Here is a 24,201-nt window from a genome sequence, read left to right on the forward strand (position 1 = left end):
CTGCATCCAATTTATCAGCTTGGTGATTAAAGGGCTGGCTCTGAGGGCTCCAGACATCGAGGGACCCAGAGATAAAACGGAGCGGTTGACTGTGTTTTTTACTAATGAATCCAGGGCTTGAAAGATATCAGGCAATTTTAAAGAAAAGCAGCAAGGACAAGAGACATTAGACAAGGCCAGAAGGGTAATGAAGGGCAAGGCCAGTTACTGAGAGAGAAAATTACTTCATTTTCTATGATAATGCTTCTGCATGCTTTGCAGGTCTCCTCTCACACTTTGTTAGTGAAAACTATATATACATACAGCATCCAAACGCTGATCACAGTTTAGAAGGAAAGAGCCTTGGAATGTTCCACAGAGGGCAGAGGGCTTTGGGCTATTACTCTGAAAGGGGGAGGCTAAGAACAATGGCAGCAGAAGGGGGTTAGATGGCAAGGTGAGAGCAGTGCTTTGACAGAATGAGAGGGACGCACGGGATTAAATCAAGACGAAAGACACAGCAAGGAAAAGAAAGAAAAAGGCAAGCAAACATACTCTGGAAATGCAGAATTGTTTGGAGCATGAACTGGGGCAGAGAGGGGGGCCAGCCCAGGGGCATCAGCAGATCTGCAGACGGGAGCTGTTGGAATCGTTTTGCTCAGTGGCTCTTTTTCAGTGGCCAAAATAAAAAGGGCATTGGACACTCGCCTCTTCCTCAGCTCACTGGTCAGCAGACACACTTTCTGCTTAGCAGGGGAATGTGGGATATTTTAGAAACAATTCCAGAGTATATTTAGCTCCCAAAGCTGGAGCACACAAATGTCACATTCCCATGAGACAATTGACCCAGTGAAAAGAGCACCCATCAGAGGCCCTCAGGAAACCCACGGGACTCCCGCATCCCAGGAGATGCTGCGCACACGGGTGTGACATCATTAAGGCACCAACGTCAGGGAATGAAAAGAAGCGAGGGAATCACAGATTGGTTCAGGTTAAGGAACATCATAATGAGTCAGAAAAGGACCGAGACTTTTCCAACAGAGTAACGCCATCACCAAGTCATACCACACAGCGCTTGGCAAAACGAAACAAAGCTTGAAATAAATCATGAACGGTAAACAGAAAAATAATTCAGAGCAAAATGGAAATCAAAATCATAAAAAATCATGGTAAAAGGAACACTAAGCTATATCTTTTTCAAATTTCTGCATAACAACTCATTGGCATTGCCCCATCAAACATAAAATCAATTGTCAAAAATCAAACTCAAATTTGACAGGGCAAGGCAAGGAGTTAACAGCACAAGAACAGTGATCATGTTAAACACCCATGCAATCACCTCTGCCACCATTGTTTGACAATATGCAGACTGCTTCCAGCTTTGTCAATATTCATAATAAGACCCAAGAGAGTGAACAATGCCGAATTTTAAAACAATCTGTCAAAGTGTTAATTGGACTCTTTGAGAACCTCCATTCCTTAGGGGAGTTAACGATTGGAGAAAATCCATGCCACCCCTCTCAGTAAAGAGTAAATTACTGCAACCAACAGCTAGAGATTTGGTTGACATAGTTAGGACTTTACTGGAAAGATTGTTTTTCTAGAGAATCACAGTGGGCAAAAACAAAGTGGTTTTTACTAAACTGTCTCTTTTTGAACACAGCCAAGACCAATACATCTTAGGTCTGGAGCCACACGTCACAAATAGTGCACATGCTGGGGTTTGTGGCCGGTCAGGCAGTTTCTTCTCCATCAGGTGCTTTCTCAGGATGCTAAGAACAGAGGGACTGATGAGACAAAAACCTGCTTTTTATTTCTTTTTTTCTTTAAATAGATTTGAGGCAGGGCATATTAAGAGGGAAGTCTAAAGAAGAAGAATAAAATCCTTCTGAAGGGGACACGCTCAAGGGCAAGATAAAAAGGGGGGGGCTTGATCTTTACATTTAGGCTCTGGAAATAGGACAGCAGAATGCAGAGCACTCTCAGGAGAGGGATAGCAAAAGAGAGGAAGAACCTTTGGGTCTGCTCAGAAAATGTTCTATCAACATAAAGAGGGAAATATGTGTGCAAAAAACTCTGGGTGAGGACATGACAGAGACTGTCTTCAAGGGTCATGGAGGCTGCTCTGCCCTCAAAACTCACACCCAGCTTGGATGAAACTCTTGAAAACATATAGAAGTTAACAATTCTGAATGGGGGGAAACAGCTCAGCAACATAACTGGGCTTTTCAGGCTCTGATTTACAAGACTGTTTTTTGGACAAGTAAAGGCCTCTTTGGTTGCAGCTGCGACTGAAGTAGGATGTGTTACCAGAAGCAGCAAATGGCGAAAAAAGAGATGACATTTCCTGTCTGCAGTCAAGCAAAGAAAGCAAAGGAGAATTTAGGACAGTTCACAGTAGAGTCCCTTTCATTTAGTGTGGCTTCCTTTCCATTTTAAATGCATAGCAATTCTGCTTGATTAAATGACATATTTTTGTTTCAGCTGTTGTCCTCTGAGGGCAATTACAGTAGTCTGAGGACCACGGCCCTATTCAAATTCAGCACCATGTGAGAGGGAGAGATGCTACCAGCCAGGAAAGACTTTGCCCAGCTAGTTCTTGATTCACTGATTAATGGGCTTTTACTTGGACTACATTCACTTGCCAAAGTCCACATGGCATTCCATCACATTATGGTGGGAAGAGGAAATTTTTTTTTTTTTTTTTAATCACATCATGTGGCTGAGAGGAGTGGAAAGGGATCTCAGGAGCCGGCATCTGATTGGAGCCAATCTATACCTCTTCTGGGTGGAAGAAGCTCAGAGATGTGTTATTCGTTTTGTGTGTTTTCTCCCTGGCCCAGGAATAATTTAGGATCAAGCCTCATGAGGGCTGGACTGTTAGTCTTAATTTTGAGATGCTTTCAGTCATGGTGCATTGGAGGTTCCTAAATGCTGCTTGGACTCAGCTGGAAGCAGTTACACAGTCCTCCCCGCTTTCCGCGCGAACTCTCCCCGCCAAGGAGGAGGCATTTCCAAGGCCTTACCCTTCTTGTCTTGGTGATTATGGGAAGACACTGCCCCCAAAGGATCTGTGCTGTCAGGTGAATCGAGCAGGTCCTTCCAGTCCAGCATTCCTCCCCTAGACTCATACCCCTCGCGAGCCGCCGCATCTGATGTGGTGGTGCTGGGCAAGAGGGAACTGGCGTGCCCTGTTTTTATCACAAATACAGTTAGGGAAAACATCACTAGAGAGACCCACATTTCCTTTGCTCAGAGGCCAGGAGGTGGGCTGAGAGACTGAGATGAGATGGCCCTAGAAATAAATGGCAAGTCTTACCGTTGGTGATGCTGGGGGTGTTGTTCAGCAGAACAATACCCCCCCTTGAATTTGTAACTAGAGCATGAAGGGCCAGATTGTATCTCAACCACTTGCTGGGTGAACCCCAGGAATCACTTAGCCTCTCCTCTGCACACCATGGGGATAATGACACCTCCCAGTGTTGAGAGGATAAAGTATCTAGCACAGTGTCTGACATGCACTAGAGGCTCAAGAAATGTCAGTGGCCTTTCCCTGGTCATCCCCAGGGTAGCATTAAAGACAGAAAGTGTCTACCCTGGGAAGCTGTGTGTCTCCCCACATCCCAAGTAACTCAACTGTCCTGAGCCCTTTCCAAACAGGCTCCATGGGATGTCTTGTCTTCAGCTTGAACTCAGCTTCGCAGGCATTTCCTGTTCTGGGAGGAGGTCCTGCTTTCCAAAGGGATCTGCCCCCACCTCTTTTTCATTGGAATGGAGGCCTCAACTGTTATGTGTTATGGCTGTGCCTTGTATGTTTTATTCCAATAAAGCTGGTTTCATAGTTTCATGACTTACATTTATGAGATGTTGTTTTTGAGGTTTCATTGAAATGATTCAAGCCAGAAAAAGAGAGATTTTGAGATTTAAAGTAGCCTCCCATAGGATAATGCCAGAAAAATGGCTAGGTTGGGAGTTTCGGTAGATACCGTGGACATTTCCTGTGAACACATCTGTAAGCTCTCGCTCCATCACTGCACAAGATTGAATGCAGATTCTATCAGATGCTTTGATCTAAGCTGTCATAATGATTTAAAGAAGCCCTACTACTTGTTCTGTCTGATAGAAATGAAATATAACCTCCCTGTGATTTTCCACTGGAGTCTTTTGGCTTATTAAACCATTTTACCTATAGCAGTCTCTTGGAACAATTTTTTAAAAGACATCAGGACAACTACTGTGCATGTGTAATCGGTGCCTTTGACAGAAAGTAGGGCAGATTCACAATAACTCCCAAACCTCCAGCCTCGGGATGTGATCACTGTATTCATGATAAATAAATACTGGCCACCAGAAAGAGAGATAATAATGATAAATGCATTACATTCTATTTTTTCCACAATTATTATTGGACATTAGAGTCTCACGAGGCTATAATATTGCAAATTACAGAAAACATTTAAATTTTTTTTTTTTTTTATTTCAGGATTTTGCTTGGCGGGTAAAGCAAGCCAAGTGGCTCATCTAAGCTATGATGATTTCTGTGGAAACACCACACTTAAATACTGCCATAAAGCTTTGGTAATGTTTAAGAAGTCACTTTCTATACAGAACTTGTGTGGCTCCCACACAGCTTCAAACATCCGCTTTGTTGAAAATAGTCTGCTTCATATCCCACTGCTAAAAATATGTGCATTTAAGACTCAAGGAATGCTTGCTTCTGGACTTTTTGTTTTTATGTTTCTGAGTTTCACATCTCATCTCATAATACTGATAAGAGAACAGAGGCAGGGAAATCAGCCTGAGAAAGGGAAACATGGAATTTCCTTTATTTCCTCTTTGCTTACATCGAGGTCTAAAACATAACCTCTATTTTCCACTCCTGAATTCAAGACTGTTCTAGTAAGATATATAGCCAGCCTAAGAAAGAATTCAGCACTCAGCATAAGCAAACATAGTTTTGTAGAGAGTTAGAAAAAGAGAGGAAGGAAAAAAACCTTCCCCTCCAAGTAGCAAGAATTTCTTTTACCTGAATTGATATGCATTTTGAACACTTTCAATTTAACTGTGTTCAAGGGGCAATTTTATGGTAATGCCATAAGTATGGTTTAGGGAGAACATTTCTTAATATGGTAATCTTGGGGAAATATATGCCTAAGGGACACATTCTCTGTAGAAAGATTTCCTGGACCATATGCTGCAAATACATGGAAAACTCATTGGTAATGGAAAGCTATGGCTATGAGAGGAAATTAATGTGGACCAGATGGTAGTTAGGTAGGAAAATGTTTTACACAAATGTGAGAAATCAGCCTCTTCTTCCTATCACTGAAGCGTTAGTCTGATACCCATCACATCTCGATTTTCTATATGTAAATCTAGAGAAACCATGTATCTGATTTATTTAAAAGAAAAAAAAACAAAACAAAACAAAAAACAGAGCAGCAAGAGGTCTGTAATCTTTTAAACTTATGCTTGAGGATAGGGAACACGTGCCGGAGGTGAATTAAACAATCAGAGAAAGCAATACCTGATTCTCAAAAATTTCAGAACCACCACATCAAAACATTAGGCAGCAGTCCTCAGTTTGAAATCAAGATATGTGCTATTACATCCTTTTTTTTAAAAAAAAAGTTATAAGAAAATCACTTATATTCCTTCTTATAATTTGATTTTAGAGGCTATATTATTTTTATGCATTGCCTAAGAGACTTTGTAACCAAAATAGTGCTACAAAAATAGGCAATCATTTGTGGCTATGGTATTGTATGTTAATAGATTTGCAACCTACCATTTTGTCTTGTCAGTCCAATAAGAAAGGTCACATTTTAACCAATAGAACTTATGCTACATAACTTCAAAAACACAAAGAAATAGATATATTTAAAAAGTTAAGTTGAGCACATCACATTGTTTCTCTGTATCTACAAGTCATTGTGATTCTAGAGGTTAGAGACCCTTTGAACTACTCTAACTTATTAACAGTGATTGTAGCCAATTAGACATAAAAAAAGACACTAAATCAATACAGAGGAAGAGAGAAGGAAAACAATCAGGACCCAATTCACTAAAAGGGGTACTTGTATTTGTAACTGGTGTTGCATACAGTTTTTGCAACAGAAAGTTTGCATGGTTTATCGAAATGATCCCTTTTCCTGAGAGGGGCAGTTGTGGTTTAGGGTTTGCTGAATAGGTCTGTACTTAGCCACAGAATGCAGGACATGCAAAGGACACAGCTAGAAACAGCTTGGGTGTGCTTTAGACTTTAGGATTGACTCTCTTGTCTATATTTGTGCCCATAAAAATGGCAATCTGATCTTTCCTCTGATGCTACAAGTATATCTAGTCCACTGCCTGGCATATAACAGGCACTTAACAAATATTTGCTGGATGAGTTAATTAAATCTCTTTGGGGTTTACTAACTTCAAAATAGGTAACGCTTGTAATAGTTTATAAAGTTTCAAAAGTCTCCTGTATTTTTGTACATCCTGTCATCACTCATCACTCATTTTGATGGTCAATTAATCACCTAACCTCTTCATACTAAATATATTCAGCCTGAAATGGGCAGGATCATTAGCTGATAGAAAAATTCCAACTCTTTCATTTATTACAGAAACCACAGATCAAGAGATAAGGATGAATGGGCATTGTCCTTTAAAGTGTTAATATGGAAGAATTAATAAGTACCTTTCCTTTGAAAAGGGAAAAAGAGAGAAAGCCATAGCTTGAAGAGTGATTTTGTTCATGAAGAGCATCCCATGGTTTAATTATTCTATCTATATAAGAAATTGCCTGGGAGTTAAAATTGGTCTTAGTACAATTGATGAATGTTAGGCAAGTTGCTGGTTCAATTAGTTTCAAGGTCTGAGTTTCTCAATATCTGATAAAGATTATTCAATTATCAGAAATGATTGCAAAGTATGGTATTGGAAAAGAGCAGATGCTAAGTGGGTTTTCTTTTTGAAGGGTAAGTCTAAACTAGATGAGATGACATGTGTTTTCTGGGTGATTTTTTTTTTTTTTTTTTTTTTGAGTCTATAGTGTTCAATATTCTGGTTTGAATTGAAGATGAGAGAATGATAAATGTGGATGAATTTGTGTGCTCATCTACTCCATCCTGCCTTACTTCATAGGGGGCTGGTCAGGAGAAATCAGGCAAGATTTCCCACACTGTAGAGCTCCAATTCATAAAATGATCTTTAAGACTTCAAAGGGACTTTTTATTTATGCTAATGAGACCCAGGGAGTGAACATTTACATAGAGCTATTGAACACATTTGTAGCCATCTTCAACTATTTTTTTGAATCCTAAATTTCTCATTGTTTTCCTTTCTTAACTCTGTTTTTCCTTCTTTGCCTTCATTTTCCCAGCCTCTTTTATTACCTACCCCTTTATTTAAATACTCTCCTGTCACTATTCCTTTGTTGTATATCTTAAACATACAAACTATAAATGGCTGAACTCTTGTCCCCATTAAAATGCAAAAGCCTAAAGTTGCCACTGCACAGATGTTTTTCATATATTAAAAAAAAAAAAAAAAACACAGATTGTTTACTTAATAAATATTTGGTGGTACTTTGAGAAATGTGAATAGAATGGCTACATCTCAACTTTTTGCACCAAGAGTTCAGAATATTCTGTTTATGGACGTTGTAGCTGTGTTTAATATAATGCTCCTGTATTTCAGACCAAGAACAATGGGATAAATCCTGTTTGCACATCATTTCCACTGCATCACTCTTCCTTGTACACATTCTGAAGAAATCTCACTGAAGATATGTTTAAATATGCATACTCTTTGTGAGTCTAAATTTTGATGGCCAATTTCATGCTACATTGGAAAGATTTGCCTAATAAGAACCTGGTGTCTGTACCTGGTATAGATTTTCCCCTGTGAAAGGTAGAGTTCTGAGAGTCAGCATTTTGGGGCATGGTATTCCCTATCAGCTAAGGAGCTATAGTCTATTTTAGTTATAAGCAATATTCTTTTATCTTGGATATACTTATGTCCAAAAGCAGTTTTTTTTTCCCTCAAGAACTCATTAAATATATTCCCGAAGGTTGGCATATTTCATGTTATATGGTTTAAAAATTTAGGACTCAATCTCCCACATCAACTGTCTCATATAAGCAGAGTGGCTTTTGAAGCACAGTGAAATCTATAAATAATTTTAGTGAATTGGGGCTCTGAAGCAACAAAGAATCTGGTCCATGATGTTTAGGAATGAAACTATAAACTAGCACAGTATGAGTGACTTAAAGAACTTTTTAAAAATTTACATATATATATATATGTGTGTATATATATATATATATATATATATATATATATATGTATAAACTGACCATACACTGTGTTGTAAGACATTTCATGATCTGGTAGAAGAGTTGAAATGTCTATAAAAAATAACGAGGATAAAAAATTAATTAAAAAGAAACCTAAAGTTTGAGAATGCTCAAGAGGATTAGTGAAATAGGATTTCTCAGATAGATTTCCACTGATATTAAATTATGACAGTAATATCTTCCTTACCATTCAGTGCCACGAAGGAATCTGAAAGACAAAAGGGAGGAGGAGGTTACTCGGTGTTTCACACTCTGCTTAGTGTGACTTACATAATAAGTGGGAATGAGCTAATCAGAACTATGCCAACAAATGATTCCCGAAACTGAGAAAGGGCTTTTAATTCCTGTGTGGAACCTAAGGTGCTTTATACTCAGTCTAATTCCACACTTCCATAACTCTTCCATCAAGTGAGTTTCCTCAAAGTCACTGCCAAAAGGCAGGGGAAAAAACAAGAGTCAGCAGAGGAAATGGTCACTGCAATTACATGTGATTCTGAGAATTTGAGCCTTACTTAATGTCATTTTTGTGATAATAAGCATGTGGATAAAATAAGAGGCACATGCTTAAGGGAAGAACTTTTCTTTGTATTTTCTCTTCTCATCCTTATGACCAAGATGGAAAGAAGTGTCCAGTATCACAATGTTCTGAACTCAGCAGGGGTTTCAGTTTGGAAATTAAAAAAAACCAAACCCACACACTTATTAAGCAACATATGCAGGTGTGTGTGCTGTGTGTCTGGGTCAGGTCACTGGTTTGCTCAGCCTGTTATGCAGTCTCTGACGCTGGTTCCTTATGATCTCTTTATTTCCTCTTAAGTTCCTATTAAAGAGTCTAACCAATTGCCTAGGTCCTCTCTGAACACCTATATATGAATAGGTATGTCTGATAGAAGTAGTTTCTGCTCCAGTAGCACAGGGAGAAGAGAATCCCTTGGGAAAAGCAGGCAGGTGGAGGGGCAGCTCAATTCTTGCCTTGAGTGAGCCTCCTAGGTGCTTCCTCAGGAATGGAGTCAAAGGTAAGGGACATACTAGGAAGCACAAAGGCAGGCTTAGGGGCTTGACTGATGAGATAACTTGAGATAGAAAGAAAATCACTGGATTGGAACCAGAGGATCTCCCCTGTGCTGCACACAGAGGCTTCCTTAGCTTCCTCTGCCTGAGAACACAGATATGGGTGTGAGACTATTGATACAGTGGACACTTTATAGAGGCACGGTCTTCTTCACACTCTTCATGCATTTAATGATTCAATCTAAGACTATACTGCTATTTTTCTACAGATGCTCATATCACCAGATCATAAAAATATGAAAAATAGTTCACAAAAGTGAGTTTATTAACTGAACATATATCCCCCCAAAAAACCTGTTTCCCTCAAAAAATGAAGGTATAAGGCCCCCAAGATGATTAAGGGCCAGTGATCAAACCTCAGATTGTCTCAGAGTTACACACTAAGGTATATATGCATTGATAGACATTCGGTGATGACACCCTCTCCTAAATTGTGAAGGTGAAGGCAGAGTAAGGATTTTTTTTTTCAATATCCTTGTAAACAAAAATTATAGGGTAAAGAATTTTGATTAGGCCTCTTAATTTGATTATATCTGATTTACAAAAAAAAACATAAGGTAGAAAGTTGGATGACATGTTCGTCTGACGTTTCTGTATTCATGGCTATAAGAGTAATTTCCAAGATTTTCATTATAGAATCAAGTATCAGAAGTGATATTGTTTCATTACCTTAGGAGGATAATTTTTGGTACCATTGTGAATGCAAGTTGTTTGAAATTCAGCATATGTAACATTTAGAAAAATCACAAACTAAACAGTTTTCTAAGAGCTTGGCATTATTCCTTAAATTAGCATTAATAAAACATTTTCAGGAGACTATTGATACTAATCAGATCATAGGACAACATAGGACAGTGCTATTATACTGTAATTCTGTCTAGTTGTCATAGGTAACTAAAATGTTACCATTTAATAACATAGGGACTCTGAGATTGGCACAGTAAGCTAACTCCTATAGAAATGTTATTTTGAATCACTTTGTGCTTATGAGTTATTCCTGAAAGCTTTTTCCTACCACAAATGGTAATATACATAAATCTAATTTTAAAAAATAATTACTTTCGTTAGTCAATATGTCCAAAACGGATAAAACAGTCTTACTCAATTAAAAAACTAGAGCACAACGATCATTCTTTTTATTATTTGGCTAAAAGTTATAGTATAAATAGTACATTTTTGAAAAAAAACAACAAAACTGTCATTTTGTAATGGAAATGCTGACACAACTTACTGCTTTGCTATAATTAATATCCTCTAGAGGGAATTTGTTCCACAAAATGGGTGCCAGCATTTATAGCAACAACATTGACTACGCTGGCTTTTACGCACCTCACTTTCTTTACTTGATATTTAGAAGATAATTTCTGTTCATGCATGTTTCAGCATCAGCTGCATTCAGTTCTAGATGTGGGATAATATTTCTAGGCCATGTGATAAAAGCATCTTCACTCAAAGACAAACATGGATAAAAAGCTCTACTTACTGTGACAGTCTCCCAGGCCATCTGTATTGCCACGCTCTATGTCCTGCTCAAAAGTCAGTCTTTAAAAACAGGAAGACAAGGAAAGACAGAAACAAATACAATAATATGAGCCATGACTCAGGAATGAGTGCTAAGTTTCACTAAAGAAAGTAACACAGTTTGATAAATTGAGTGGCAGTTGCAAAAACAAAAAAGAAAAGAAAAAAAGAAAAAGATAACAGCTTGAAATTTATCTCTGAAGTTTATAGAAATGAGTCTTATGTGAATCTCCAAAGAGAATCCATGGTTTAAGCAGTTAATTCAGATCTTACTCAGGGAGTTAATTAGTTTGTGGATTATTTACATTCTTTTTTTAGTCTGGTTCCCCGAGCATTTCTTAAACATTGAAAAAGTTTAGATGTTAAAAACACTCCTCATATAAGCAATACAGAGGCCTATAAATTAAAAAGGAATCTTTTCCTTTCCACTTTCTCTTTTATTACTATTCTCGCCTTCCTAGACCTTTTTCTATTTCTTTACATAGAAAATATATGTATACCCAAGTGTTCATAGGTACAAATGGCCAGTGGACAGGTGGGGCCTGTGAGGACACAGAACTTGATGATGCATTTTGCTGGGACTGTTTAGGATTTCTGCTCACTACCAGCCCTGCCCTAGTCCTCAGGACTCTACACCCATTCCCCTCTGCATAATCCTTTTTCTTACAAGTCACCAATGGTTGTATACGCTACCTGACATTAACAAAATCAAGTTTAATAATACCTATTTTGATTTTTAAAATAAAACACACTGGAATCAGCCAAACTTTGGATCAGTGTTCTTTTATGGACAAGGCTTATTCCCATAATACATTTGAAATTTCTATTTTGTGACTGCCTTCAGAGTTTGTGAGCCATATAAACGGTTTTGAAAGTCACACCTTGATCTAATAATCCATCATGTTTAGTTTCTAATATCTTTCACTGCATTAAAATCAAATTCATCTTCAAAGGATAAAGATTTCTAGTGGTAATGAAAGCCAGTATTCATCAGGCCCTGAAGCTGACTCTCCAAGTAGAGTTCCACATGTTTTGGGCAATGCCAGTCATTGAAATATGCATGCAGGCCTTAAAGGAATTGTTTCAGAGTTCTGGTGTTGATTTAAAACTAGTTCATAAAAAATCTTTCAACCTTTGCCCACATGTTGAATACAGAAGGTAAGTCATTTCTTAGCATTCTTCCCTGTTTTGTGATCCTTTCTCCTCTACTTGGAAGATTCCCATGAGAAGATACAAATCTCTAACTCTGTGTCAACAGTGCTACATAAAAAGCTGCTTTTATAATATATGTGGGTCAATTCCTTGCCTTAGTCAAGTTTCCAGGTCAGATTTGACAGTTATCATTAGCTGTGTTTATGGGAATACTTGTCCTCAAATTATGCAGGTGGTGATCATCAGACATGCCCTTCTATCCATTTGTGTAGCAATACTAAAATAGGAAAGGAGGCTCAGAGTCATGTGAAAATGGTTGTTTGCCCTTTGGATCTGGGAAGGCTCAAGGGATGGCTTTGTTGAAGGTAAGCCCTGTATTGCCATATGGCACCTCACTTGAGTTTCTGTAACCTGTCAAAGATGAATTGAATATTTTTCCAAATGTTATTTTGGATTTCACATCTACTGAGGTCAAAACATAAAAAGAAAGCTCTTAGTAATGCCATTTAAGCATTTAAAGCTAGGGTAACAATTTTAAACACTAAAATCACAGGCGTGGTAGACTGTCCTAGTTGACTAACTGGAGAATTGCCAAGAATTGATTGACTGCCTAACAAGTAATAGGGTCAACTGTTCTTCGGCAGAGGAGGAAGCTTTATTGGATGTATACGCCATGCTTGCAGCATAAATGTGTGGCTTAACAAATGCTCTGCAATTTCTTCTCAGCCCTGTACAGTCAATTAGAAGAGTCGGTTTTGCGATGGCTGGACAAACCCCTCACTAATCTAATTGGTATCCTAGTGCTCCTTTTCTCTGCTGTTCTCACACTGTGATGATCAAGGCAGGCACCTTCTTGTCCCTATCTCCAGGGAATACGTTGAAGCCCACTGTGTTTCCTTTCTGTGTGTTTTTAATCATGCAAGGGTGATTATTCAGCTGGAAAGCTGCCACAGATGATGTCGCAGAAAGTCTATGAAATGAGAAAATGAAGGATAACACCAACAGTCCTGTGGCTGAGGTGTATGCACAGAAGGTTGCATGCTGGTGTTGAAAGTGAGTGCAGCTAATCCCACATCTAGAACGTGTCACAGCCAAAGGCCACTCTAACCTCTCCCATACCTTGGGCTCCTTACCTGCTGTTGGGTGACAGATGGACACAGGAACCTCCTTCCTTTACCCACCCACAATATGGGTCTCTGGAGGCAATACAAGTTCTGTGGGAAGAAGATAACTGTGAGCTACCTAGGACTTCTTTCTAACCACAGCAGACTTTTCTAATTGTTGGTGTAGCAAAATACATACTTTTTACACTTCCCATGTCGTTCACAGCGGCCAAGAGGAACCTTGATGACACAAGTGGAGAATGCGACATACAGAGAGCTGCTGGCTCTATCCAGCTGCATGCCCATGATCCTTTTGTCTTCGACTCCATCATAGCTGCATCTAGTTTCATGGGGTATGATAACATCATTCATAGGTTCTTTGGATCAGTTTTCCTTTTGCTGTCACCACTCTCACACCTCACTTCCCAGTTCACAAGGTGATCTCTCAATGTGATCTAACTGAAGGTGAAACAGATCCTGTGCATCTACATAAACACATCACTGGCCAGGAAAACAATGCTTTTAATGTGTTACGAGATTTTTACAAATGACATGAGAAGTCACTTACAGATGCATAAAACTTAAATCGCTCATGATTTCTCTGAATGAAAGGAGGTCCATAAGGCAAAACAAATTATTACTAAGAAAGGATCAAACATTCCACTCACTTTTCTGGGTTGTAAACGCTCATCTCCTCCAGGAAAAGACTGTCATTTAGGAAACCACTGTTTCCTATCCTGGCCAAGAACTTCAAGATGATTCCTTTTTCTGATCCCAGGAAAACCACAGTGTGATTCTGATATGGTCCAGCAGCAGTGTCTACTGCAATTTTGGTCAGGCGGTATCTAAAATGACAGGATCACATTTTTTATCTCTGTTGGTCTATCAATAAGTGTCCCCTTTTCCAGTTCAATGGTGACATAGCTTTCTACTAATAATCTCAAGAAAAATACATGCATATAAATAATTCTCTCAAGCTGTTCTGGTCCTTTATTTCCATATGCAGAGCATTAGTATGGCTCCAAAGGGGAGAAAAGAGGTATGTGTGTGTGGAGGCCAAGTTCCATAATAAATAGCCCTAACCATCTGAAACCACTCAGCAATGATCCCTTCCATGACCAATAAGGAAACACTGATGTCTCCTATGGAGAAAGTAAGAAATAATAAGCGAACTCATTTAACATTCCTTTTAACATTGAAATGAAATGGCTACCATTATCCATACTCTTCTTCTGAGGTGCAAAGCTTTCATCAACAAAACGCTAGACTAGATAGCTTTCTGATTGTACAGAGAGGGTCTATGAGAGTTCTGAATGTGGAGGGTCAATGGCACTGCTAATATATATAATGACAAGCAAGCCAAACCAGGTTCTTAGAATAATTCCTACTGGGCATTCTCTTTCTCTGAAATCCCTCAGTCAATCCACCTTCCATAGATATGTATTTGTTCCAAGTACCACAGCAGGGCTCATGAGCCTTCCTGCAAGTTATATACCATGGTTCCTATCTAATGGTCAAGAGCTATCATAATATTTAAATATCTTTTAATAAAGACAAGATATAAAAATAATGATAAAGTAAATTAACATTTGTTTGAAGATTGCCACAACTGGATGGTACTTGGGAAAAGCTATTATACTGGTTGAAAATAGGCTCTAAATAAACAAAAGGAAGAATACTTAATGCTATCATAGATCTCTGTTGGCCACCACTTCAGAAAATGAATACTAAAATGTAAGCCCTTTATGCTGGCATGCTTCTGCAAATGTGGTACACATGTTATTTGACAGCTAATAATCTAGGGTCCGTGCTCATGTGGAATCTGCAGCATGTTTTGCAACCATAATCACCCAAATAGGTATCCACATTCAATCACTGGTTCTCTTTGACCACTCTTCTATTTTTGCACAGATTGGATTAATGAGCTAACCCGGAAGGAAATATCTTTCTTTCCTCTAATTGCTGGCATATGTACAACCAGCCTGAAAATATTGGAACTCTTCTCACTGGGAATGTGGCTATGGGGATTTGATGGCATCCACCCAACCTGCCAGCATTTCATAGCTGAATCAATGCCCAGGATAGCAGAAGATGTCTGTGGCATTTCAAAGCATGATCCACTGACAGATTCTATGAGCATGAAAAAGAGTCAGAGAAATTCATTTAGGACATGGTTTGCTTGGCACCCACCTGACCATCGTTCTCAGGAACCATGGTCTGTTGATGATGGAAGGCACGGCCTCATCCATGAGTGGGTGAGTCTTAATGAAGTTCAGGGTATCATCAGGAAATTCATTGGAGGTGGCATATTTCTCTAAGGAGGATGAGCCAGCACAGCAACCTGGCCTAAAATGAAACAAAGGGTGGGAGGGAGGGGGTTTATTTCATGCCTTATGGCAAATTCTTTGAATGAACTGCTTCTCTAAGCATCTGGCAAGAAAGAGAATGTACTGCAGGCTAAGAGGAAGAAGTTGAACAATGAAGAATGCCACCAAATACAACATGCTGAGATTTCCTCTGGGCTTGCCTCCTCATTCCATAAAGGAGCCCTCACCAGCTCAGTTCAGCTTTATGTAGGGGGCAGCTTGGCTTGCTTCCAGAAGCACAAATGAATGCCAGAAAACAGTGATGGAGCTCCAAACAGTGAGTTTGTGGTCGGCACATATCCCAGGGATGGCTCTACTTACTCAAAACCCTGCAAGAGGTTGTTGGGGGTATTTGTTCTACAAAGGGAGGAATTAAGTTGACTTTTCTCAAGTATAGTAAAAATGTTTAGAAAGTCGCCAGGGTACATACCAGCAAGGCTCAGTGTAACCATCTCTCATTATATGTACTCAGAATTTGGGGTCTTGTTTTCTATTACTGCTTTTATTTTTATGTGATTTTGGCAGGTATGAAATGTCAATTCTAATGAAGATTCTTTTCTGAAAATTCACTTCCTCATAATGAACATAGGAAAATGCATTTCTACAAGAAATTCTATGGTTTCAGGAGTGAAGTGGCTTCCCAGCAAAGGAAGACCAGGAAACACTGAAGCCAGGAGTCCAGATACCTGGTTGCTTCCTAGTAGTGAAGAGTTGGGGCTCTCATGATGCTGGCATGATCTACCTCCATGCAACATCTATTATGTCATGATGCCAACTCAGCTAGCCCTGTGAATGCATCCTGATGTCTACAACAGGGACCAGGCATGCATGTGGAAGCATGTGGAAAAGCCCACAGCCACGGTGGAAAATCACTTAAAGAATGGGTCCTGGTGGTGATGGCTAAGTGACACCATCTTTACACACCAAAAAGAGAGCTGGTACTCCCTGAAACCTGATTCTTCTGACTTAACTGTCCTTCCTGCTTATCGAGAAGGTGGTTCACAGTCCCAGGCAATGACTTAGAGAATCTAGCAGAGATTGCTGGAGCATGTTTCTCTCACTAGGCCCACTCTCCATAAGCAGCAGAGTATGAACATGCCCATTAATTCAGGTGATGAAGATGGATGCTGACATGAGTGTCTCCTTGGGGTGTAGTTTACAGCATCTAAGTTCAATTAAATGCACTCATAGGTATTTTGTGTTGGGGGATGGGTGGTTTGGGGAGAAAGTTAGACAACAAAAAGTAAGACATTGGGCTTCTTTCCAGGGGCATGCAAATTCAATGGAGCTACTTTCATGTAACTTAGATAGGAAGTGCGGTAATGGAGGTGTATAGGATATGGTGCCCAGAGTAGGAAGGCATAGGATTAGGGATAGAGCTCCATCTTGTTAGAATTCAGTTAGAATTAGCTGTTTCAGTGGGAGGACCTAAGAAAGATTACGTGGGACTAAGAAACCTCTGTATTGTTGCTGGGCCATGAGAGCAATTCTAGGGCACAATTCACAGAAAGGTGACTAGAAGCTACATCTGGACTCAAAAAAGCCAGAACATGGTACACCAGAAATATCCTAATGGTCTACTGTTTCTGCCCTTGGCCTGGAGCCTTGGACTCAGATCTGATCCAGCTTGATCACAAAATCCAGGGGAACACCGTTTATATTTCACATATTATTAGAGACATGAATCTGTAAAATTGAGGGAAGCAGAAATAATTTCTCTAGTTATGTGAATTTGTACAACATACTTTACCTCTCTAGGCCTCAGTTTTCTCAATTACAGACGAATAGGACTGGCTATATCTGATGGTTCCTATCATTCTATTATTACATTGGATAAAACACATGCATAAAGGTTAAGCAAAAAGACTAGAGAGTCATTGTTTTGTATATCCTAAAGATAGCTCTGGATTTTGGTTAAGGGGATGAAGGCAAATGATCTCCAAGGCCTTTCTATTGTTCTGGCATCAGTATCTGTCTGGCTAGCAAGGAAAGTACCGGTATGCAGTTCACAGGATGTTCATCATCAAAGGATCAAGTTTTCCCCATTTCTAGAAGTTTAAAATAGTTAAATAAATATTTGCACATACCTAGGCTTAGGGACTCGTTCATCAGGAACTGGTGTCCAGGTGGAATCGGGAGACTTCTGTTCCTTGAATCTCCCAGTAAACACATTGGCAATGTCAAGCATGTCATAGGCACAAACTGCAGACCCAGGGATGCTGCAACATGACATTTCACAAAGTATTATGCAAACATTATGCATGCAGTATGTAAATACACTTTGAAGAAACTTTCCTATAACAGGTAGTGGGAGTTTAAAGTTCATACCCTGAATACTACAGAGGTATGGAATCTTAATGCATAAAAAGAATGTTTCCATCAATCATACTTGCATCAAGGGCTAGTTACAGCCAACTCTCATAGAGGAATTAAAAAAAAACAAAAAAAACAAAAAAACCCCTCATGCCTTCAATGCTTCTCAAACCACTTTAATTTATAGAGGAACAATTGTTCAATAGTGATAGAAATTTCATAAATTCTCTGATATTGTAGTCAATAATTCAAAGATTAAAAAAAAAGTCTCTGGAAAATGTTCTGCATATCTACTATCCACACACTGCTTCTTTGAATTTGGATCTTTAAGCCAAAGACTGGAAATGCAAGAATGTGATAGTGGGGGGGGGGGGGGGGCGGTGACCACCCATTTTACGTTAGTCACTATATCTTTAAATTTTTACTTACAGTTAATTTGCATGAGCTTAAACAATTTAAGTCTTAAAACATTAGCACTTTGCAAATAAAGTACTCTATAAAGTGCTAAATAATAATAATGACAGTAATCTCCACCTATAATTACATCCTTGCCTGGCACTCCTGGAAGGACTTAGGCTTTTTTTTTTTTTTTTAATCAATGGTGGGAAGACATGAATAATTCATTCATCTGGGTATACTGTTTACATTTGAACCCATGTTTGTTTTCACTATGATTGCTCCTTGATTTTGACCAAATAAATTGTAGACATCAGCTGGCCAAGAGGTTTAATCAGGCTTTGAGGTAGTGAGCCATTACATGATGGGAGCAGCCAGGGCAAGGGATATGGAGCTCTGCAGTGTGGGAGCACATTCCAGGCAGGAGAAAGATTTAGTCTTAATTTTGCAAAATGTTGAAAGGATATGGAAATCACTTCATACATGATTAGGAAAATTTTATGCCATCTTTAATTTTATAACAATTACTGAAGTATTACTAATAAAGCAAGAAATAGGGAGAGGATTAAAAAGCTTTCATAAAATGAGGTGACAGGGTGAATTTTAAAGTCAGAATACATATGTGTATACATATGTGTATTTATCATTCACTGAATTGCATATTTAACACAGTGATTCCCATTTATATTGGAATTTCAGAACCTAGCATTGTTTATTTAATTTTGTAAGATATTCCTCACATCTTTCTTTCCTAAATGCAACAAGTTTACATATTTACCTTATACATTAAGAAACATCAGGTAAGTATTTATTGAGAAATTGTATAATGCATACATAGTAACTAAGGATACTCCAGGATTTTATAATCTTCCCAAGGTTAAATTCATTTGTAGTCTTTTTTTGCTTCTTTCCCTTCTTTCCTTCCTCCCTCCCCTTCCTTCTTATCAGTCTTTTCTCCATTCCTTTCCTTCCAACTTCTGCTCATTAACAAATTAATTCCTAATCTAAAGTAGTAAGTACTCCATGACCAACAGAGACCTTTCTTCATTTGGCTCACAGTTCAGTGTGAAAGCAAGTATAATAATAACAGCAAATCCAAGGCAATCTTGTAAAAGCTGTACATAAAGAAGATGCACAAAGTTTCATGGGAGGTGACTCAGCTGAGACTTGGAGCATCCACAGGGTCGCAATGGAAAGATGTTGGTTGCACAGATAGATGTGGCAGAGAACAATACGTGTGCAGCGCACCACACATTCTAGAGCTAGACCTTAGCTCTATAGGCTAGTGGCACAGGTTGTGTGGCAGAAGATGGAAGGTAGACAAGCTGAAGCAAGAAGAGAGCCACACAATGAGGCAGTTGGCATGCTATGCCAAGGAGCTTGGACTTCTTCAGGGCAAAGAGAGCCCCTTAGGGATTGGAAACAACCTGACAGGCTAGTTTGCTTAGATGGATATGAAGTGGAAAGGGATAAAATCAGAGGGAGAAAAGTCAGAGAAGGACAATAATTTATAAATGAAAATGGGTATGCATATTTTTAAACTGGGAAATTAGATTACCATATTCTGATTTTTACAGGATAAATATAATTTCTGAGACTACATAAGCATTCCAGTGGATATTTCTTAGGGACCCTTTAAGAAACACTTCAAATGGAGTACCTATAATACACAGGAATCCATCATGGTATTTTAATTACAAAGTAACCCACACTTTTAAAAAGCAAAAACAAAACCCCAAAGTAGAAATATGCTCTTAAGTCCCACTAGCCCTTGAATTCCCATTTACAAACACAGTATGCTTTGACAAAATCCTAGATAAATGGGTTTTGATATATGAACAGTTAAGAGCTATATTTTTTTTTATTCTCAAGTCTAAAAATCCCTACAGATGGTTAAAGCTTACCTAAATCTAATCAAATAGTTCTTGCTGCAATATAGACTCATATTTTCATTTATCTTCAGTGGGAAACTCTTGACTCTTGCCCTCCATGTAATTGAGGAGCATGATTTCCACCTCCTGCTTGCTGTGTTCTATTCTCTGCCTAATTCCCAAGCACTTCTTTCTAGATGCTATCTTCTATCTCCTCATTTTTGTGCCTATCATGTAGGCACTCATCAAGTTCTTAAAAGTCTTTGTAAAAAGTATAATCCAAACACTGTATTCCTAGAGGAAGATATTCCATCTAGAATATCAGCAATTATACACAGAGATGAGAACATGGTAGAGAAATTTAGATTTAACGACCAGACCCATAGGATCATTTTCAAACAAGTGCTAGGACTGTGACAGCTTTACAGCTTAAGGAAGAGCTGAGTATCAGGGAGGGATGCTGACCCTTACTTTCCTTCTATTCTATAATATCCATACATTTTTATTTTTATTTATTTATTTTAATTGCCCCTAGAGTATATCATTTTTATTCTTTAATGTCTTAGCTTTATCAAATACAAAATTAGGAATGAACAGGATGACATCCAACATCTCTAGGTATAGTTTTTGATGACTTATAAATCCTTACTAGAGCTATGTTTGGCATTTGGGCCATGACCTTGTTGAGTGAGGTCACTCAAAGGTGACTTCCTCAAATAGGGTGATCACCAGATCCCTGGGTGGGATGCTAGATAGACTCATGTCAATCATAAATTTCCAGTGCTTTTACTTCAAAAGATACCTACCTAGTTATGGAAATATTACAAGTCCATGGGAATGCTATATGTGCTAAGTTAGGAGAAACATTCCTTGAGTTCCAAACCTGCTTCTTCCATTGTTGACTACCTGGACCAGGTAATGTAATATTTTAGGCTTAGTTTCCTCGAGTGTAAAGAGAGAACAATAGAATTGAGTTTCCAAGATTAGAGGAGGGATTTAGCAATAACTCATGAAAATTATTTACATGCCAGTCATATAAATGGAATATATTGTTATAATTTATTTCCCCTAAAATCCTAATTGAATAATGCTTATAAATTCCAATTAATTCATTGATAAAAATGAAGTGTTAAGTGCTTCTAAGCTACAAAGAGCAAATGGAAATTTTCCATCAGTTGTGAATACTATGTATTAGAAGAGAAGCCCCATGAGAAAAGGGAGCCAGAAAGAAACAATTTAGGTCAACATAGCCAGGGCATGGTTACCTGTTATAAGGTGTGGAAAAGGTTGCCAGGACAACATCACGGCCATTAATACGAATCACGTCTGTTACCGCCTGGAGTATGTTGAAATAAAAATGAGAATCTCCAGGCACTGAGCAGTTCAGGCGAGCCTTCAGGAAAGATGTCCACTGTTTCTCCAGGACTCTCTGAGACCCTCCCATGTCATTCTTACAAACCTGAGCCACCCTGGGGAAAACGACCTGCAGAGGAAAAACAGATAGGGAAAATGACATGCAGGCACTGAGTGAGAAGATCTTACTAGAATTTGCCTTTTCTTGACAACAGAAACAGAACAACAAGGTGCTTAATTTAATATTGTGTTTCTAAAATCAGTAGCAAAAAAAAAAAAAAGGAAAACTCACCACTGAAACAGCATGTTTTAAAAGATAAGGCTGTGGCATTTAATACAGAGCCATAAATCCTTCAGGGGATCAGCTCCCAGCCACATAAACTCATTTCCATACAGACTGCTTAGCTTTTTATTTCCTCAAACAAAAGCACACTTTGTATGCACCATCTCTGCCATCCTCACTGCCTGCCGCTGGGGCCTGAATCTCATACTTTGAGTGTGAGTTCCTCTAATTGTGCAAGCCACCCTGGCATTTTATTTGTGTCCTCCAACTTAGTGACCTTGATCTACTCTTTGGTAAAAATAACTAATAAAATAGACATTCCCTCACTGGTTTCTTACTTTTTGCAAGAAGAAGAACAACAACAACAAAAAAAAAAAAAAAAAAAATTAAGACTTGATTTTTTTTTTTTTTTTAAAAGATACTGGATATTTATTCTCTCTAAGGAGCAACTTGATTAAAAAAGAAAACTGTACCTGGAAACCACATGTCAACATACTTGGAATTTGGTATGAAATTAACCAAACATCTGTTGGTTGGATCTTTAATAGAAATATTTAAGAGGTTCCCTGTAATTTGTTACTGCTCTAAAAAGGCTGCAGGGCTTCCAGATAGCCTGATATTTTACTTCCACCAAGCCTTGGCTCCATTTTCTCAAAATGATGATCTTGTTGTTAGGTTTGTGGTTTTCATTCAAGGTCATTCATGACAACATTGGTTCAAAAGCAGGCTTCTGAAAATGTCACAGGGACCCCAGGGGCAGCCACCCCATTTACCTTTCCCATGGTGTTGTACTCCACCGCGATTTCCCTAAAGAAAAAGTAGATGTAGTCTCCATAGTCCACTGCTTGGACAAAGTATGGTTCTGTAGACAAATAATTGGGGACAAGTCACACAGTGTTAAGAGAATTTTAACCAAGTATATGTTATCAAGACATGTTATTAATTAAAAGTCTAGGACTATTAGACATTTGGTGAACACTAACCATTTCTAATGATTTCACGCTTGCAAGTGCTAGTGATTTCAGAAGGCATTCAAGCCTCCAAATTATATCTTTCAGAAGCTTTGCCATCAACAATCAAGAATAAATGGTTTTGCAAATCTCTGTAATTTTGTTTTCTACAATGGAATGCCTATATTACAGAGAGAATTTTGTACACATTGCCTGGTCACCCTGACTCAGAGGGCTGTGAATGGCCTCTTTCCTGTTCCCCACTACCTCCAATCCCCTGTTCCCTTTCATGAATGAACTGTTCAGTTCTTTTCATGTGGGACTCCAAAATGAAAGTTTCAGGCAGAGAAAGATGAATGTAACCTATTCTATTGTTGTGGCACTGGTAGTTTTGTTAATACTCCAGAAACTCATGGGAAGGGAAAAAGGAAGGTAAATAAATCAGTGGACATGAAAGATGCAATTTACATGGTTTTGTCTGTCAGAAACGATTACTAAAATAAATTTACAGTCTGGTCCATGCAGACTCTAAATCTCCCACAAGATATGTGCCGCCCCCACACCTTTCTTCTTTTAATTGTTCACCTTTCAACCATTTTGAATCATGCTTGACGGTCCTCAGGGTAGGGCTGTCTCCGAGACTCCGGTAAATGACAGCATCGATGGCCAGGAAGTCAGTCACTGTGGCTGAGTATAGTTTTCCATCTTAGCAGAAAAAGAAAAGAGGTGAACAGGGTACAAGGAAGACAGTGGGGGTGGGGAATAATGAAGACATCCCCCAGATTGCTTTCCTACATCAGGCAAATGAGATAGGACAACTGGGAAAAATCCAAGAGCCGCTAGGAAAATACTTGGCCCACATTCCTAACCATTTTAAATTGGGATCATGAGAGATGAAACATTTTTCATTTTTTAAATTGCATGGCAATTTTTCTAAGCAGCAGCAGCTCAGGGAACAGAGTAAATGAAAAATGTTGTTTGCTGCACTTGATTAGATGGACCTTGACTGAAATCTCAAGGCCAAGGACCCTTGGATGCTGCTGTTGCCACCACACCATGGTAAACTGGATTAGATAGGAGCCCAGGGAAAGACAGAGCTGATGTTATCACTGGAAAATTTAAGTCCATGCAGAGGTAAGGGAGTCCTCAGCCTGAGCAGGTGTGCAGAGTTGAACAGAGGAGGCTCATAAGCACAAAAGAGCTGACCAAATTCCTGCTTCTATCCTGAGGGTCAATGCTCCTCTTTATTTGGTCGAAAGACTTCATTAAGCCCTGCCAATCTAGCTTAAACAACAGATATTTGCTTTAGGATTTCCCAAATCACAAACTGAAAACATTATGTATTACAAAATTCCAAAACAAAGAAGAGAGGGGAGGGGTGAAGCTGAGTTCAAACTGGCCTTTCTTTAAGAATTCTTTTTTTTGGTGGGGGGGATGCTTAAGGATATATATCCAAAGCAAAAGAGAATAAAGAGACCTGAAAGTGATCCCTAAA

At 38.8% G+C, this 24,201-nt stretch overlaps 1 protein-coding gene and 1 long non-coding RNA gene across 3 annotated transcripts in view; one reads left to right on the forward strand and one right to left on the reverse strand.

The window, feature by feature from the left end:
• LOC306663560 overlaps positions 1-24,201 on the forward strand; it is a 185,512-nt gene that overhangs the window by 101,046 nt on the left and 60,265 nt on the right. The window lies entirely within an intron of this gene.
• SEMA6A (semaphorin 6A) overlaps positions 1-24,201 on the reverse strand; it is a 125,424-nt gene that overhangs the window by 21,276 nt on the left and 79,947 nt on the right. Inside the window, exons 8-18 of one of the 2 annotated variants that reach the window (XM_079143876.1) lie at positions 23,292-23,411; positions 22,530-22,618; positions 21,386-21,603; positions 17,628-17,759; positions 15,365-15,520; positions 13,843-14,019; positions 13,374-13,514; positions 13,205-13,285; positions 10,882-10,940; positions 8,515-8,535; positions 3,006-3,170 (exon numbers count right to left, since the gene is read on the reverse strand). In XM_079143876.1, coding sequence (XP_079000002.1) covers positions 3,006-3,170; positions 8,515-8,535; positions 10,882-10,940; positions 13,205-13,285; positions 13,374-13,514; positions 13,843-14,019; positions 15,365-15,520; positions 17,628-17,759; positions 21,386-21,603; positions 22,530-22,618; positions 23,292-23,411 — 1,359 coding nt within the window. The remainder of the gene's footprint in view (positions 1-3,005; positions 3,171-8,514; positions 8,536-10,881; positions 10,941-13,204; positions 13,286-13,373; positions 13,515-13,842; positions 14,020-15,364; positions 15,521-17,627; positions 17,760-21,385; positions 21,604-22,529; positions 22,619-23,291; positions 23,412-24,201) is intronic. The other variant, XM_079143877.1, reaches the window with a different exon arrangement.

Source organism: Sciurus vulgaris, assembly GCF_902686455.1.
Source record: "Sciurus vulgaris genome assembly, chromosome: 6".
In the NCBI taxonomy this organism is placed as follows: domain Eukaryota; kingdom Metazoa; phylum Chordata; class Mammalia; order Rodentia; family Sciuridae; genus Sciurus; species Sciurus vulgaris.